The sequence below is a fragment of the Chanodichthys erythropterus genome, chromosome 15, assembly GCF_024489055.1.
Source record: "Chanodichthys erythropterus isolate Z2021 chromosome 15, ASM2448905v1, whole genome shotgun sequence".
Classification (NCBI taxonomy): Eukaryota; Metazoa; Chordata; class Actinopteri; order Cypriniformes; family Xenocyprididae; genus Chanodichthys; species Chanodichthys erythropterus.
The window spans coordinates 15,057,869-15,076,460 of record NC_090235.1 but is presented as its reverse complement, the minus strand read 5'-3'; the positions used below and the strand labels follow the sequence as shown (position 1 = coordinate 15,076,460).

The 18,592-nt window shown below is 41.1% G+C and overlaps 1 protein-coding gene across 4 annotated transcripts; it reads left to right on the top strand.

Annotated features, from left to right (window-relative positions):
* The first annotated feature begins 511 nt into the window (after positions 1–511).
* LOC137037560 (zinc fingers and homeoboxes protein 2) lies at positions 512–14,370 on the top strand. Of its 4 annotated transcripts, XM_067411624.1 has the most exons (4): positions 741–781; positions 8,327–8,338; positions 8,934–11,556; positions 13,277–14,370. In XM_067411624.1, exon 3 carries the CDS (start codon positions 9,105–9,107, stop codon positions 11,544–11,546), a length of 2,442 nt encoding a protein of 813 aa, XP_067267725.1. In that variant the 5' UTR covers positions 741–781; positions 8,327–8,338; positions 8,934–9,104; the 3' UTR covers positions 11,547–11,556; positions 13,277–14,370. The 4 variants fall into 4 exon arrangements, with proteins under 4 accessions (XP_067267724.1, XP_067267725.1, XP_067267728.1 ...); XM_067411623.1 differs by lacking the exon at positions 8,327–8,338 and having other exon boundaries at positions 512–781; XM_067411627.1 differs by lacking the exons at positions 741–781; positions 8,327–8,338 and adding an exon at positions 913–1,368.
* Positions 14,371–18,592: the final 4,222 nt, after the last annotated feature.

The window sequence follows — 18,592 nt, the reverse complement described above, 5'->3', positions numbered from 1 at the left end:
AGAAGACATTATTCAGCTATTGAGCTCAAGTTTTGTTTTCATTCAGAATTGCGTCGTGTCAGAATACACAGAGCATCAGTTTGTTGAGTAAGGAGCTGACCAGTCAGGGTGCCCATGCTGACCCCTGTCCACCGCCGAAAGAGCCAACAGTGAACACGTGACCATCAAAACTGGACCACGGAGCAATGGAAGAAGGTGGTCTCGTCTGTATATATATATATATATATATATATATATATATATATATATATATACACATACACATACACACACCTAAGCAGCATTTTTTTTTTAGCACTAGTCTCAGGTTCGAGTCTGGCCTGCGTCATGTTTCATTCCTCTTGATTTCCTGTTTCCCTGCAAAAAGATTCAGGTTTATTTCACTGGTTAGGATTAGCCTATCTCTCTTTTTTTAATTTTCAGAAATGTTTATGTGAAAGTCCAGAGTGGAATGAGGCCATATGAAGAGTGTGTTTTAATAAGTAATGCTGGATTAAAGGATTGCAGCTGTTGTTGTGTCTGGATAGAGAATATTAATACAGTACAACATCGTACAGACGAGCACGTGACTGATCTGTGCTTGTGTATGTTGAGTATTTATAGTTCATGTTCATTGACGTATAAACTCTGAATGAAAATCCTCGCGCTTCTCTGACGTACCGGATCATGTGTCGGTTACCGTAGATTTCTCGTGCTCGACTTTTTCTCCGTTCTCGTCTTTTGCTCCGGTGTCGGTCTGAGCGCGACTTTCCTCCGGAGGATCATGACGCGTTTTCAGAAGGTGAGGCTTTCCGCTTCGATTCACTGTTATTGCGACTGATGAAAGTTTCTGGTTGACATGAATCGCGAGCGCTGAAGTTACCGGCGCGCGCCGCTCGCGCTTCCAGACAGCGGCGCGCGCCTCCGTGGGGCTCGAACTCTGAGCTCGCGCCGTTAGCCGGTTAGCCGCGCGCGCTCTCCGTGCGTTTACATACGGGCCTGAACACGAACGACACCGAACGGGTTTCTGAAGGAAAGATTCAACCTTTTATAATATTCAGTCGTTTGCTGCTTTTACGTGTTTTCACTGTCTTCTGATTGTTTGTTCCTTCTGAGTGAGTTTAGTCTGTATTTGGACAGAAATGATTCTGACTGACGCGAGGCTCGTTCATTTAAGCTGCTGATGAAGTTTGAGAAGGTTGTGTTTGGTGTAACATCACTGACATGTGAAGTTCTGGACGAGTTTAATCAGCCATCAGTGAATGAATGAATGATCATCATCATCATCATCATCATCATCACATGTTATGAAGTGACTTTATGACATCTAGCGCTGATCTTGTCAATCTCGGTTGTCTTCAGTCAGTCTGTTGCTCAGGGGTTTCCAAGGTAACAGCTGTTTGACTTCATTTCTGACTGACACTGAACTCTTCCTGATTGTAACATTGAAGCAATAATGTTAAAGCTGCTTTGAAACAGTTTGTATTGTGAAAAGTGCCATAGAAATAAACTTGTGTTGAATTGGAGTCACATAAGTGGAGATGCCGAGGACTTCCTTAGCTAATAATATCTAACATGAGGAAAATTGAGCCTGTTTATGAGCATTGTGACATTTTTTTTATGTCAATTACAACAAATAGAACCATGACATACAAATACAATAACTGATATTTGAACATCTTGTATTATATAAATAGAATCTGAGGTTCTGAAGAATAATGAAAATAATAGTCAAAAAATAGGCTTGAATTTGCAAAACAATCTTTCCCAAGCTGAACATGTTCTTAAAGCCCCCATGAAATCAAGATGGACACTTCTAGGGTTTTTTTATTTTATTTTATTTATAGAATATTGCAGTTAGATTTATCGCTGCACATCATTGAGTTAAATTCATGTTCCTTGTAATCTTGAATCAGAATATCTTCTCCCTCTTGCAGCATCTCTTCTCTGTTGAAGAGGGCGGGGCTACCTGTCACTCACATGAGATCCACCAATAGCAAACCACAACCATCCAATCAATTCCCCACAGACAAAATTAAGCCCCGCCCTACATTTGTTCTTGTTTGCAAAGCAGTTAGGAGAGAGAAGCGCTGTGCGACTTTTACCCTGAGCTTCGTCTCGTGTCTCAGACTCCACAGATGAGACCGCTGAGATGATGATGATGATGAGAATATAATATTCCTAAACGGTGACTGGAGCTTTTCTTCCAGGAGGATCATCTCTGTTCAGGAAGTTAACAAACCCCCGGTGAGTTTTGTTCAGTGTTTTATTTTGATTGGATGATGACATGGCAATGGGCAGGGTTTTCTTGCCATACAGTCATGATAATTTGGGGGAAATATTTATTGTCATTAAAAAAAGCTTCTGTTATTCTTTCAATAAATGTATAGTTTTATTTAAATTAATTCAATTTTGAGGTGAAATAAGACCTAAGATTCACCTGTGTGCATTTATAGTTAATCTGAAAATTATTATCAGAGTTAGTGTTGATTATATAAATCAAACAATTTATTTAAAAACAATATAAATGTAAAAAAACAAACAAAAAAACAATAGAAGATAAGTGTGTGTGTTTGTCTGTATCTATTCTTCGAGGAGGCTTTTGAAGGAAGGTCAATATTGAGTCTGGCTGCAGGCAGAATTCCTGAGCTGGAATACATCTGATTGGATGTTTGGGTCTGGGGCAGGGCTCAACGCTGCACTCCCATTGGCTGTCACTGGTGACTGTCACCTTGACACTTGTTCCTCACAACTAGATGTGTGTGTGTGTGTGTGTGTGTGTGTGTGTGTGATTCTATAGAGAAAAACAAATGGACTAGCTGAGATTGTGCTGAAGCTGGATGGAGGAATTTCAATGAAACATCCCTCTCAGAAATATTGTTTATTCAAAGCAGTTTATTCAGACTTCTGACTGAAAGAAAATGTATCATTTCAAATCCTTCCTCTCTAAACACGGACATGATACTTTTATGTATTTATAAAACACATCAGCACTGTGTGTGATTGGAGTTGTTTCAAATGAAAAGTGTTTTACATTTGCATTTATTCGTTTGGCAGATGCTTTTATTCAAAGCAACTAACAAAGCGCTTCTTCCTCAGCAGGCAGTAACATGAGAAGCGATGAAATACAAAGTTCCCAAATTAGAAATACAGGAGACAATAGAGATGAAGATATGACTGTCAGGACGGTTTGTCATCAATTCTCATCTCTGCTTCTATATTCAGATGAAAACTAAACCCTAAATCAACCCAAACAGAACCATTTTACAGGAAAACTCAACTTAGTCTTATTGTTTGATAGATTTAACTCTTGATTTAATGTGAAATCATTTTTAAGTGTTTATTTTGCATGTCCCTGTCATTATTATTTTGTTATTTTACATCGAATATGCAGTTCTACCTAAATGTAGCTTTTATTCAAATGAAAAATATCATTGTCAGGGTCATGTTAAGCTTTGCATTTTCGTTCATGTGCTGTATTTCCTTCCAATGTAGTTTCTGTCTCCATAGTTACTGATTCCTTCTTGTTTGTTACTGATAAGTCCCACCTGTGTCTTGTTCAGTTCTCAGTGTGTTTATACTGCCTGTGTTGTTCAGTTCACGGTCGGTTATTGTCAGTGTTTCAAATGTATGAAAGATGTGACTTCAGCATTGTTCACAGAAATGATTTGAAAGAGTAATGCCATGGGTTATGAATGTATATATAACATCATTTTGAGCCTGTTTGTGGAGGAACCTGAGGTTGCACTTTATTTCTGTAGACCACTTTAGACATTCTACTAACTATAAGTAACTACACGTCAACTAACTCTATTTAGAGTATTAGTAGACTGTTATGGTTAGGTTTAGTAGAATAAGTTGGCATGTACATGCAAAGTGACTTATAGTCGGTAGAATATCTGTTGGGACCATCAAAATAAAGTGTTTGCAGATATTAAGCAGACAGTCTACTAATACTCTTTTGAAATGAAGTATTATCAAACGTGATTATAGGGCTTTCCTGAGAATGAGCAGGTGTCGTATAAAGCACAGAGTTCATCAGCCTGATCAGCCTTCTTTCTTCCTCCAGCCTTTGTCTGGATTCAGAGGACATTCACTGGGAGCGGATCCGCCCTCAGACAGGACAGACTGCAGTTAAAACACTTATGCTTTGACACTACGAGCAGATACAGTGGTTAATGTGTGAAGATTGACGATATTTCTGTAAGTTGCTTTGGATAAAAGCGTCTGCTAAATGTAAATGTTCGATGATCTCATAAAACATCATCTTAAAATGTAGGAATCTAACAGACGATGTGTCTTGTTTCCCAATTACCACTTGTGTATATAAAATCCAGTGCTTATTATGTTCCTTGTTTGGTGTTGTCCTTTGTTGGATGTTTCTATCTTAACAGCTCAGTTCGTTAATGCCGTTGTGGGACCCTAATTGAACATTGGTGTTGTAAATTGATTTGACATTGCATGGCCTCCACGCCAGAGTCTCCTGCAGACAAGGTCTTCATGCCAGAGTCTCCAACTGTCATGGCCTCCACATTAGAGTCTCCAGCCATCATGGTCTCCACGCCAGAGTCTCCAGCAGACAAGACCTCCACACCAGAGATCCCAGCCATCAAGGCCTCCACATCAGAGTCTCCAGCTGTCATGGCCTCCACGCTAGAGTCTCCAGCAGAAAAGGCTTCCACGCCAGAGATCCCAGCCATCAAGGCCTCCACATCAGAGTCTCCAGCTGTCATGACCTCCATGCCAGAGTCTCCTGCAGAAAAGGCCTTCATGCCAGAGTCTCCAGCCATCATGGCCTCCACATCAGAGTCTCCAGCCATCATGGCCTCCACATCAGAGTCTCCAGCTGTCATGACCTCCATGCCAGAGTCACCTGCAGACAAGACCTCCATGCCAGAGTCTCCAGCCGTCATGGCCTCCACACCAGAGTCTCCAGCAGAAAAGGCCTTCATGCAAGAGTCTCCAGCCATCATGGCCTCCACATCAGAGTCTCCAGCTGTCATGACCTCCATGCCAGAGTCTCCTGCAGACAAGACCTCCACGCCAGAGTCTCCAGCCGTCATGGCCTCCACACCAGAGATCCCAGCCATCAAGGCCTCCACATCAGAGTCTCTAACTGTCATGGCCTCCACACCAGAGTCTCCAGCCGTCATGGCCTCCATGCCAGAGTCTCCAACCATCCTGGCCTCCACGCCAGAGTCTCCAGCCATCATGGTCTCCATTGAGTCTGGGGGTCTCAGAGGTTCTCTCACCATTGATTGCACTCCCTGTTACAGTGATGGCCATTCTATGTGTCTGGGTCATGTACATTTTTTTTCAGTTTCCCACAAGGCAGCGGCACCTGATTCAGTTTTGTCCGAGGCATCGGCTATTGTTCCCGTCTGTATGTCCTGCTGTCTGTATGTCCTGCTATGGTCAAGGAGGCCACAGATGAACTCTCTGAGTCACCGTCCATCCATGAATTTCTTGCCCGTCCTGTTACAACCACAGTGGTTGCCTTGAACTTTCTGCCTGCCCTGATATGATGACAGAGGTCGTCAATGAAGTTTCTGTCTGCTCCGATACAACCACAGAGGTCTTCTATGAACTCTCTGCAGTGGCTACAGAAACCAACCCTAACCTCTCTTTGCCCTAGCTACAGTTCTGCCTGATCTGCTGTGGTGGTCCTCCTTTACGCCTTGGTGATTTTAGCCCTGCCTGCTCCACCATGGTGGTCTCTAGCTCCACCTGATCTGCCTTGGTGATCAGCAGCTCTTCAGTCCCATCTGTTCTGCTGTGGTGGTCAGCTGCTCCATCATGGTGGTCTTCAGTCCATCCTGGCCACCATGCCTATTCCTATATGCCTACATGGCTTCTCCCGACTCTCTGACCCTCCTCAGTCTCCAAATCCACCACACTGGCCTGGCCCTCCATCCCTCCCCCTGTTCCACCTCCACTCCACCTCCCTCCTGAACTTATATGTCTGTTTGTTGAGGAGCGTCTTGAATCCGCTTCTTAAAGGGGGCTCTGCCATGATCCCAGCATGTGTACTCCTGGTCTTGTGTGGAATTTTATGTTATTTTCTGTCTGCATGTTTTGTAGTCCTTTGTAGTTTTTCTTGTTGATAAGTTTACCAGTGTGGTATTTAGCTTATAGCCGACTACAGAAATTAAATAATCAAAGATAAAATAAAAATGAAATGAAAGGGAAGTTGCGCTCGTCTTTTCTTCCCTATTGTGATGTATATCCGAGTAAAGCGGCAAATGTAGGGCAGGGCTTGATTTTGGGAATTGATTGGCTGGTTGGATGGTTTTGGTTTGCTATTGGTTGATCTCATGTGAGTGACAGGTTGCCCCGCCCTCATCATCAGAGAAGAGATGTTGCTGTAAGAGGGAGGGGAAGATATTCTGATTGAAGATTACGAGCCAAGTGAATTTAAAACAATAATGATGAGCAATAAATCATTTAGAATAAACATTGCAATATTACAAAAAAAACAAGAAGTATCCATCTTGATTTCACAATGACTTTAAGTTAAAATCAGCTGGAATACCGAGATCATGGGTCATGTGTGGCTCTTGAGTTCCTGTATGAGGGTCAGATGTCACCTGTGGTCACCATGGTAACAGAGAGAGTTTAATCAGATGTATGTGTTTAAAACCTGCTCTTCTGTGATCTTTTGAGAATGTTCAGGAAGATTGTTTAATGTTCAGCACTGGCTTGAATAATATTCTGGTTGTGTTTCACAGATGAAAGAAATGCTGTGAGGATAAGTAAATGATGACAGGGCTGAATTATTCTAATGTTGTGGGTTTGAATCCCAGGGACCCAAGTGCAAAACAATGGGTTTGTGATTGAGTTCAACACCAGCGGTGATCCTCGAGTCACGTATTACACTATACCGTGTGTGTGTTAGCTGAAGACTGCGACTGAGTCTCATGCAAGTTTTATAATGACAGTCCAGCGCTGCGGTGATGCTGAATGTGTCATTACTCACATTTGCACGTGTGTGTCCAGCTCAACATGCCTGTCCAATTACACACACACACACACGTGTCCCTGCTGTGCTGCTCGCTGTCAGGCTGCTGTAATTAATGAACATACAGTGTCGCTGGGCTGTCACACTCTCACTGTTGCTATAACAACAACATGCAAATGAAGCTTGGCTTAATGTTTTTACATTTCTAATCAGGAGAGAGAGAGAAAAGCAATTTATTCCCTCCAGCAGCAGCGATGTGATTCCTCCTCACGCGCCTTTGGTCCGCTTCATTAATATTACACACGCGGGTCCAGGGCTTTACCCCCATGCATTCGTTTCCAGCGTCCTGATGTGAAAGAGCTGGTCGGAGATAAACACACGCTCCTCCGTTTTGACCATCATCTGGTTCATTCCTGTTCTGCAGAACTCAGTAACTTCACACAATGAATCTGCTTGTGTAGCGACATATTTCTATAAAAGGGTCTATCAGAATCTGCTCTGATCAAGATCAGGCTCTTGATTATTTACACAGTGACCAGGATAGAAACAAAGAGCTGAAGTTATTCATTACTCAGTGAGAGATTGACTGTTCGCTTACATTCATTCATTTTCATATGTTTTATTTTCACATCTTTTGAAATGTTGATCTTATCAAACTGATTTGTGTCATGTGATCAAACAGGATTTAGTGTTTTACAAAGACACAAACCAACTAATGCCACGAAACATCCCAGAACTCAGAAGATTTCCAATTATTGTGCTTCCATTTTCCTCCAAAATAATGTCATGTCCTTTAGGATGATGTCATTAAGGACCTGGCTTTTGTTAGTTGAAGGAATTCTGCATCTTTGTTTGTAAGTAATTATTTTACTGGGAAAATACCGCATAGGAAAGGAAACAGTTGGCTGTAAAATAACATTTGAATCTCTATTTTTGTAAATCTTTTGGACAGAAACAAAAAACACTGAAAACATGTAAAGGAAAGTTTATGTAACATTATTTTCTATGACATTCATTTGACTATAAATACCTCTTTAAAATGTTCTTATGGAAATGAGTAAAAAAGGGACACTAATATGATTAACTTCTTTAAATATTTATCCAGTATGAAATGACATGATTGGGACATGAAAATATCATTATGTGTGAGTACAGTGTGGTTTCTGTGTGATGAATGTATTCATGTGAAATGACCTGCGGCTCCATGTGTGTTTGGATTCTCACAGTCAAATCTCCTCCGTGTGCCAGAATCGCCTCATTGACCCACAGGCCTTGAGATCTCAAACGTCTGGGATTTGATACAAATGAATACAAACCTGTTTCACATTCCCCTGCTAACTAGACACTTTCTTTTCTCTTTGTCTTTCTCCTCTCGGTCTGTGATTCTAGCTAAAGCTGTTGGTAAGTCTTCTGTCTTAGCTGAGTTGTTGGCTTTGCTTCTGGAATGCTTGAACTCATGAACCTTCTGTGCAAACTCTCTTCAGTCTCTCTTTCTCTCCATTGAAAAGTGTGCATCTGCTTTCTTTGTCAGAGGTGTTTATTAATTACTATATAGCACCAAATATTGTGCACCAAATCAGTCATAATTCAGTTTTTCGATAGCCATTTCCAACCTTCACTCTGAGCCTTAAAATTAAACGGGTCGTTTTTGCTGCTCTGCATGTAAGATTTTTATGTAAATGCTTCTTCACATGTGAAATGAGTAACAGTAAGTTCAGCAAGACGTTTTTCACTGGGAGGGAGTTTTCTTTCTGAAAAGTTACAGAATGTTTTTATAGTCCAGTGAACTCTTATTTCAGATAATCAAGAAAACATTTGCGAGAAACTTTTACCAAAAGACATGGACTTTGCTCCAGAATGTGTGTTCCATAGGAATTAATTAAACCCATGGCGTTACCATTTCTAAAGCTGTCCATTTACAGAATCTGATTGGTGTCATTGACCTCAGCCTGCTGAATTCTAATAAAGTTGTTTTGTATCTGTTTTGTTTGTGCAGGTGAGCTCTGTGTGACGAGCCTCCATGACACCCAGTTTCGCAGATCAAGCTCCATGCCTGTGGGAGCATCTGATGCCACCTGCCCAAATGCTGGGTTTTCACTCTGATCCCCTCGTTCCTCGTTAAAATCCCTCAGCAGATCATCCCCTGCCAGTCATCACCATAGTCATAATGTCAAGCCGAAGGAAGTCGTCCAACCCCTGTGTGGTCCATGCAACCTGCTTTACTCCAGAAGAATCTGTGGAAATGGATGTTTCAGTGGAGACTGTGCTGGACTGTGCGGCACCTGTTCCGTCTTCAGCGGATGAAAGCGGGATGTCATTGAATGATGAGGAAGAGGTGAAGTCTGATGGGGGTTCTGCACCGGAGCTGGGTTCCTTCCGCAATTACAGAGATCATGAGGACTTCCATCAGTCTGAAGCACCAGCCAGTACATTCTATGTTTGCACCATCTGCAATTTCCGTACCAACAACTTTGACTCCCTCTCATGTCATAATAAAGTTCAACACCCAAATGAGAGCCGTTTCAATTTCAGGCAAACCATTGATTGCGAGAATGATGGTTCCCTTCTGGATGCTGTGGATTTTGAATATGAAATGGGACCATTGGTACACTCCAGCAGTTCAGCAGGTGAAGAAACTGGAAAGACACCAATGGAAAACAGCAGCATTTTGGAGAAAGGACTAGAGGTGGAGAAGGAGCTGGATAGTCGAGTGTTGAAGGATGAGATCAGGGCAGTGAGCGTAAATGGTACGATCATTATTCCGGAGCCCATGTGTCATGTCACTCCTCTGTTACAGCGACCTCCCAATCTCAGCACCTCTCCAACTATCGCAGTTCCTCTTCACACCAGCAAGTACAACCCCATACTGGACAGCAATACCACCCTGATCACATCTTTCAACAGATTCCCATATCCGACCCATGCAGAGCTCTCCTGGCTCACTGCTGCCTCCAAGCACCCTGAGGAGCAGATCAAGGTATGGTTCACCACCCAGCGTCTGAAGCAGGGCATCACCTGGTCACCTGAAGAGGTGGAAGAAGCTCGTAAGAAGATGTTCAATGGCAGTATACCACCCCCACACCAGACCTGTGCGGTTTCACCTACACCTGCTGGAGAACCATTCAAGCCCAGGCAAGCAATTTGTCATGTATTTGGACAGACCAGCCTTGCACCATACAGCACAGCTAATATTTCACCCACTACTTGTACGTCTGCCACTTTTACAGCTGTCCGTCAGACACTTAAGCGCTCTTTAGGAACTCCTCTCTTGGCTGCGGAGGTCAAACGGCCTGTTGTTCCACCAACTGGAGACCCCAGAGAGAGTCTGCAAATGCCCCCTCCACCGGTTCCACCGCTAGAAAGACTCGGAGAAAGGTTCTCGGAGACTAAAATATCTAGCCCTGCTCCTTTGGTGGCCTCAGACATGAAGAGACCTGTTGCTGCAATTTTTGTCCCACCTAAAGGGAAACTCCCAATGGTTAAATCCAAAGAGAAGATACCTGCAGCACTTCATTCAGTATTGCCCAAAGAAAGACTCCCTTTGTCACCGATAGTGTCCACCAATCTTAAAAGATCTCTAATTCATCAGCAAATAAACAGTCGTACTTCTGCCACCTTCTTCATGCCTAAAAACAAGTTATCATGCTTTGGTAATAGTGTAACCGCAGCAGCAGCTGTGACAACCCCACAAGTGCATAGGCCAACAATCATTCAGAGTCTGTCTACCGTGCCCCTGTCCCAGTCTCCGACACCTGTCGTTCAGTGTAAGTCTACAGAGCCACCAATGTTCCCATGCTTCAGTAGTCAGAATGGCAAAGAAATCCCCCATGGGGATGTTAAGCATTGGTTTTTTGACCAAACTACAATTTCCCAGAATGATTCCCAGAACTCATGTGCTGAATTTGCTCTGAGGGAGCGTTCGGTTCCCACTCATTTTCCTCTACTGGAGAGAGTGAAGGACAAGAGTCCTGGACAAATTAAGCTTCTAGAGGAGAGTTTTCAGAGGAACAGTTTCGCACCCTATAATGAGGTCCAGTACCTCATGATCACCACTAGACTGTCTAGAGAGGAAATTGAAAGCTGGTTCTTGGAGCGCCGAGCACTTAGAGATGATTTGGAACAAGCCCTGCTGAACTCTATGGGTTCTAAACAGGAGTCCCAGCAGCCCGTCCTCAATGGAGCCCAGAGACGCTCTGGCACCGATACCTTCAGCCCTGTGCCTCCCAACAGCAAGTCCGTGAACCTTCTCAAAAATGTCTTTGTCCAAAACCGATGGCCTTCGCCTGTGGAGTTCAGGCATCTGGAGATGCAGACACGGTTGCCTCGCACAGAACTCGTCCGTTGGTTCCAAGATGGTCGACTAGCTGAGCAGAGCCATGTCCTAAACCGGCAGGAGAAGTTTGGAGAGCGAAATGGCTGCTGGGCTGCACGGCCAAGCCCAAAGGAACGACCACTTAGAGAAGAGAACAGCAAACCCAGCAGCCCAGAGATCGAAAACAGGTTCAACAACACACCCGGTCAGCACACGGGCAGCAACGGGGAAGCGATTGAATATGGCAGAGGGGACTGTGGAGGGAACACATGTGAGCCACTCTCAGACTCCAGTTAGAAGATGTTAGGTATGTTTCAAGATGAGCAGAACAGTGTTGTCATAAAAGTCTGAAAACTCAGTCGTGTTTTTGGTGAGGTGTGTATTGAAGGAATGATCAATTCAAGTAAAGCTGTGTTGACAGGTTTTGTGGAATAATGTTGATTACCACATAAAATAATTTAATAAATTCATCTCTTTAGTAAACTTGTAAATGGACCAGCATTCCTTACTTAAATTATTCAGTAAAAATGCCAATTATTGGAGCTGTTGTGAAAATGACACTTTTTAAAAGTAGAACTACTATTCTAGGCAGATGAACATATAGGCCTACTTAAAGGGATAGTTCACCCAAAAATGATCATTTTGTCATCATTTACTCACCCTCATATTGTTCCAAACCTGCATTACTACAGAAGAAAGTAAAGTTTTTTTTTTTTTTTTATCCATATAATGGAAGTCAATGGACTAGTAGTTGACATTATTTCCCAAATGATTTTGATGGTACTTAATTTGCATTGAACCTTTAACATTGTATTGAATTAAACAATCATAATAATAGGAATTACTGCAGGTCAAACTTCAGTGAGAGATTTCATTATAATATTTGAATATCATTTATTATTTAAATTAATTAAAAAGCATCCCTTTGTGTCTGTGAATGCGAAGGTGAGGTGACATCAAAGATGAAATGTGTGTGAAAGCATGTACTAGGGTTGTGCCGATGGACGACCGACATCACGATGGAGAGACACCATCGTGATGCCACGCCCCCGCCCCCATCCTGCTCCGCTGCGAGTCTTGCGAGTCAACGCACTCTCTTCTATAGACTATAGTTAACCTAAATTCTTTGCAGGAATTGCTCTGTAAATTAAATTGAGAATATAACTGATGCATATATGCTATTTTAAATACTGTAGTTTATGCCAGAGACGTGACGTGTGTTAGTCTGTGAAAATACCGTGTCAGGCATACCTATTGGAAAGCCCGGATGAGTCATTAGTTGGGAAATAAAATAACCCTTTCTCACGTAAATTAAAAATATTCTGGCGACCGTTATTTAGAACGTATCACTTTATTGTTTCCATGGTGACGCGTCATTGCTTGTCATGTCACACACCGCAGCGCTGTATGACTGATGATCTGCTTTTATTTCAGTTTTCCTTTTTTATTCAAAATATTCACAAATTTGTTAACTATAACATGAAATATCTGATATTCCGATTGTCAGATATGAGCAACTTTATAATGATCGTGTTAGTGAGCTATACAAGTTATGGGTGCCGCCATGTTAGTTTGTGCCGCAGGTTCTGTTGGATTTACAACATGTGAATTCGTCCAATTCTCCCGAAGTAAGCGGTGAACTGGGAAGGAATAGAGTAAACTTTAAAGTTACTTAAACAATGTGTAATCTGATATGAATAAAACATGTCCTCTAATTATAATGGAAATAATTTTTATTGCCGCTTCTATATAGGCTACATCAGTGTGTATTTTACAAACTCTAAATGTATTGTTTTGTTTGTACTTGTATGTATTTAAATTAAAAATAATTAAAATTATCCCCTCCCCACCCCCACCCGACGATATCATCATCCATCGCGATGTTTTACTGTAAACATCATCAACTACCAATTTAGGGGACATTGCCCAACCCTAGCATGTACATGCGCATTTATTTGGATTTGTTAAGATTATCAGGTGTAATGAGTGAGCCTGACCTGTATAAAGTTGTGATTTTCCCTCCGCAGGTGAGAAACGGGACGTTACTGACGCTCTGGGGAACCGGATCCGTGGAAGTGCGTAAGGAACCGCTGATATCACATCTGCTCTGTTCCTCTGTTTGCACAGAGGCACTGTGGGAATGTTGTTGTTACGTTGTGTGAGTGTTGTGTGTATGTTTTGGATGTTAAAAGCACTGAGGAAACTTCTGTGTGCCAAAGCTGGAGTCACTGTGTGTCTGTACTTTTAAAATTGTTCTTGTAAACGTACTTTTGCTGCAGATCTGTACATTTTTATGGCAAATTTTGTTACATTTTATAATGGGAAAAAGTTTCGGCTGTTTTTTAGGGGGAATGTTGTATATTTCCTAACAGTCTGTGGAAGGAGATGCCAGAAACCACAAGGTGCTGAAATATTCTCTGGACACATTACCTGCTACAGCCCATGATATGATTTTATTGACAGAAATCACTGTTGAATATGCACTCAGATCTCTGTTTTACACACTTCTGCTGATGAAGACACTCAGTGCTGATGTTTGTTTGCAGTCTTTGTTATTGCTACGCTCGATAATCTTGGACTCACTCGTAATGAACTGTTTCTGTTCTGTAGTGTCAGTAAACGCATCTGTCTGAAACGCTCTTCACCCACAGACCGCCGCTGGAATCCAATAAAACACAGCCGGATTTATTGTGTTTGTTTGTGAGATGTCATTGCTGTAATATATTTCACATGGAGCTTCTTTCCCTTCATTTTATTCCATAGATTCACTTCGGTCTCCAGCTATGAAAGCTGGATTCATGATAACAGATCATTATGAATCGGAGCGGTTTCATCAGACATCTCAAGGCCAAAAACACGTTTGTGATTGGTTGATGTGGTGCTACTCTATTGAAAACAAAATATATATTTTTTACATGGCTGCCCCACATTCACAAATGTCAGAGGGTCATGCTGTGAATTTCAGTTTTTTGTGTGAACGAACCGTGTAACCCTTCCTACAATAACTTGATTGTTTTTGCTTTCAGGCTGTTTCGGGGTCGAGACAGAACTGAGACTCGCATGAGATTTCACACGTTACAGATCTGCTCTGCATCACAAATACAGAAGATTATGTAAAATGTGTTATATAACGTTGGACAAACGCATGATCTCTTGTTCAGAGAGAGAGGTCAGATTCTAGCATGAGGATAGTACTTCAACTCAGTTTTGTTTTGGTTTTGAAATGATGAAATCACTGATTTCTAGGTTCTGCAGATCAACTGTATAAAAATGATGTTCTTCCTCAGTATTCTGTCTTGTTTTCAAGCTCAAATATCTAAACATTCTTAAATCAACATACATTTACTGGAGAAGTGAAATGAATGAAGATATTAAGACTGAAGTGAGTTTGTGCTTAAAACAAGAACAAATATCTGCCAATGGAGTCAGAAAAATGAACTGAATTCAAAGCAAAAAGATTATTTTGTGACCTGACAGATTTTTGTTTTTGATTTAAGCACAAACCTTTTTTTCTTTCTTGCAGAAAACATGAATTAGTATGCCACATCACTGTCATGATTTAAGCATTTTGAGATATTTGTAATAGAAACTGAGTAAGAACAATTTATCTTGAGGGTCTCTATGGTGAGAATCTTCAGCTGAAATCATCTCAGAACTGTCAGAACAGAAGAGTGAGCGTTTCATTGTAAGGTGAGCTTGTTTTGATTAATCGCTGTCATGTTGTTGGTGCGAAAATATGATCCACGAAAGTTCAGCAATAACGTTTTTAAATGAAATGATGAAAATCAATCATTTTAAGCACATTAGTAGCACAGATGACACCGTTTCTAGAGAACGTCCTGATCTACTGTATGTATCTATGACCGGTGACTGTTTCTATGTGTGTGTGTGTGTGTGTGTAAGCAGGTCAGACGCTGCAGCTGTCAGTGTTTTCTACAGTAAGTCATGTGTCAGTAGTGAGGTATGGAATAAGTCTTTAGGAATCAGAGATCATGTGACCCTGAAGGAGTCTGATTTGGCTGTGAATCTCTGATCTTTACCTTCATTTTACTCTGCAAAAATACACTAATTGAACAAAAGCATGTGGACTCAGACTTTTTTCAGAATTTTTATTTGCAACAACCTATTATATTTTCATTAATACTTTTTGAGGAGCTCTTACTCTCAAAACTGACCCACATTTAATTCTCTTAATTGTCCTGATCGCTCAAATGTGTTTGGGTCCCTGCAGCACTGATAAATGTGCTAGACAACCCAGTAAATCTAAAGTAAATCTTGCAGGATCACTCGTGTCGTCAGAAGTGATAAACCGCTGAAGCTGGAGAGAGACTCTTCACTCCTGAATCACTCGTCTCTGCTCCAGAACGACAGTGACCTCGTGCTCCAATCGATGATTTACTGAGTCTGATGGAGAAGATCTAGACTGACCCATCTGAACCTCTGAGATGAATGTGACTATTGTCCCGTCAGATTGTGTGTTTAGTGATAAAACTGTCTCCAGAAGTGACCTAAATCTGACAAACGCTCCCTCTGGGAATGTCCTCATCTGAAAGATGATTCATAAAGTCAAAGATATTTCCTTGTCTGCAGTCAGTTTTTACATTAATTCAGTCTTTCAGTCATTACATTATGAAAACATAATTTCTGAATGTTCTCTAAATTTTCAAAGCATCCAGTTTTTAAATGTTTTAAAAACGTTTTTCCTTGGTTATGTGAACGTTGAGGGAATGTTCCATTGTATCATTCTTCAAAAATGAATGTTCTCTGAAACAAGTAGTAACATTTCAAAAATGTTCACAAGCTTTTGTTTACTGGTTCTGTTCGTAAGCGTCAGTAAACATACGGTCACGTGAGCTTCAGTCTTTCGTCTGTGGGACGAGACGTTCTCTGGACCAGATGAAGCTGTTATCAATGTTCTGCTCTGTTTAGGAGGATTTACATCTATTTAAATGTTGTCATTTGTAATTTTGATCACCATGGTAATGATCTGATCAGGCATAGTTTATCTTCATAAAGCACAAAACGATAAATGTATTGAATGTTTCACGAGAAACACGCATCAGGGAGAAGAACGAGTGAAGCTTCTTCAGATGCTTCATGTTTATGTTTGTTTATCATTTTTTTCAGTGAATTTCTCAAGAGTCTTCATTTGAATTCATGGATAGTCAGTTTTCAGTCAGCGATAACATCGCTGTTCAGGACTGCAAACTCCAGCCGGTTCCTTCACACTGAGGCACAAAGTCATTTCCAGACCCTCCTGCTCTCTGCTGGAAGAGCCGCTGAACTGCACATGATCGACTGCGACCAGCAGTCTTCTTCTTCTCTGCTATCAGACTTATCGTAAATATGAGTTTCTTAGTCGGAAATTTCTAGTCTTAGTTTCCTAGTTGGAGTTTCTAAGTCAGAGTTTCCTAGTCGCCCTCTCAAGTCGTATTTACTACTGGGAAACTGAGATCATTTCTGTGTTCTCCATGATTCCTCTTTCAACAAAGCACTTGAACATGATGAGCACGTAATCACAGAAGTGGGAAGCAGGAAATTTCTGACAGAAGGCAGCAAGAACAGCAGTCGTTCTGCCCTGCCATTTAAAGTTCAGCCCAATTCAGAAACTCGGGTATCATAATTATCTTTGAGTTTCCCAGTAGTAAATACAACTCGAGATTCCCAAATAGGAAACTCTGACTAGGAGTTTCCGACTAGGAAACTCGTATTTATGATAATTTCAATGACTCTTGAAGGCAGCAGCATAATCTTTTAAACTTGCCATTGTGTCCATTAAATATCGTTGGTTCCTGAGACCAATTGCTTTTAAAGTTCCTCATTTGTGTCACTTCAGATAAAAGCGTCTCCTGAATAAATAAACGTAAACATACAGGGTTCCTGCAAGTCTTATCGGTTGTCAAACCTGTCTCAAACTCAAACCACTGTTCACACCGATTCATCAATCAGTGTTTGAACGCGTCACAATATTTATTCTTATCGGGATCAATGACTGATGAATATTTATTCTCTGCACATTAAACTGACATGAGAAAGTTATACTGTTTTAATATATGTCATTATGATTAATGCTATTATAATTATTGTAAATACGAGTTTCCTAGTTGGAAATTCCTAGTCAGAGTTTCCTAGTTGGGAATTTCTAGTCAGAATTGGACATGAACACCCTCTCAAGTCGTATTTACTACTGGGAAACTCAAAGATAATTTTGGTAGCCGAGTTTCTGAGTTGGGCATGCCATAAACTAAACATGGCAGAGAGGAGAATGATCGCAGTCTTGTCATTAAACTACATATTTACATGATAAATTTATATGAATTTACAATATTAACAAGACGTGAGTGTCCATGTCCAATTTCCCACTAGGAAACTCCTATTTTCGATAACCGAAAGCAGCATAATTTAGTTTCTTTTTAAAGAAACAGTTTATGTGTAAGAAGAGTTTGTGTTGACAGCTGTAGTAAAAGACACACACACACACACAGATATGAGACAGACGTGGATTTGTTCTTTAAGTCACTGAGATAATCGATCAGTTCACTCTCGATCAATAATGACCTGCAGGACTGGAGAGGCTCAACACTGTTTTCATCAGCAGAGCAACAATCGTTTCTTTGTTTTTCGTTTGTGATTTTGAATTGCAACAAACTTGATTTGTTCCAGACTGAAGCTCATCAGTTTCATTTTAGCGCCACCTGCAGGACGAGCAGCGTCATTGTGTGATCGAGTCCAGCACTGCCGGAACTACACTTCTGAAGTCGTGATTACAAGCTTGTTTACAAAAACATACACTATTCATAAATGTAAATATGCACTACTTCAATAAGGCGATGAAGCTGTTGTGGAAAAACTAATAGACACCAGTCACAGCAGCAATCGTTGTCCATGTTTAATGTCTATGGCATGCCCAACTCGGAAACTCGAGGTATCAAAATTATCTACGAGTTTCCTAAGAAACTCCGACTAGGAATTTCCATCATTTTTAACCAGGAAACCCAACAGTAAATATGACTTGAGCGGGTGTTCATTTCCAATATCTGACTCGAACTCATATTTACAATAATTCTGACAGACTCAATAATTCAGCAACTTTGGATTCTCACTTATTTTCCAGATATTTGTTCAAATATAACAGACAGTCTGGGGTGCTGTCCATCACCATACAATATTTTTTATTTATTTTTATTTTTGGGGGTATAGGGTCACCCTAACCCTAGTTATATAATCACCCCCCCCCCCCCCCCCAAAAAAAGTACAGATTGTGAAGCACCAACTCCAGATTCACCCATTTAATATTAAAATTCTTCCGCTCACAAACAAACAAACAGCCGAATAATAGCAAA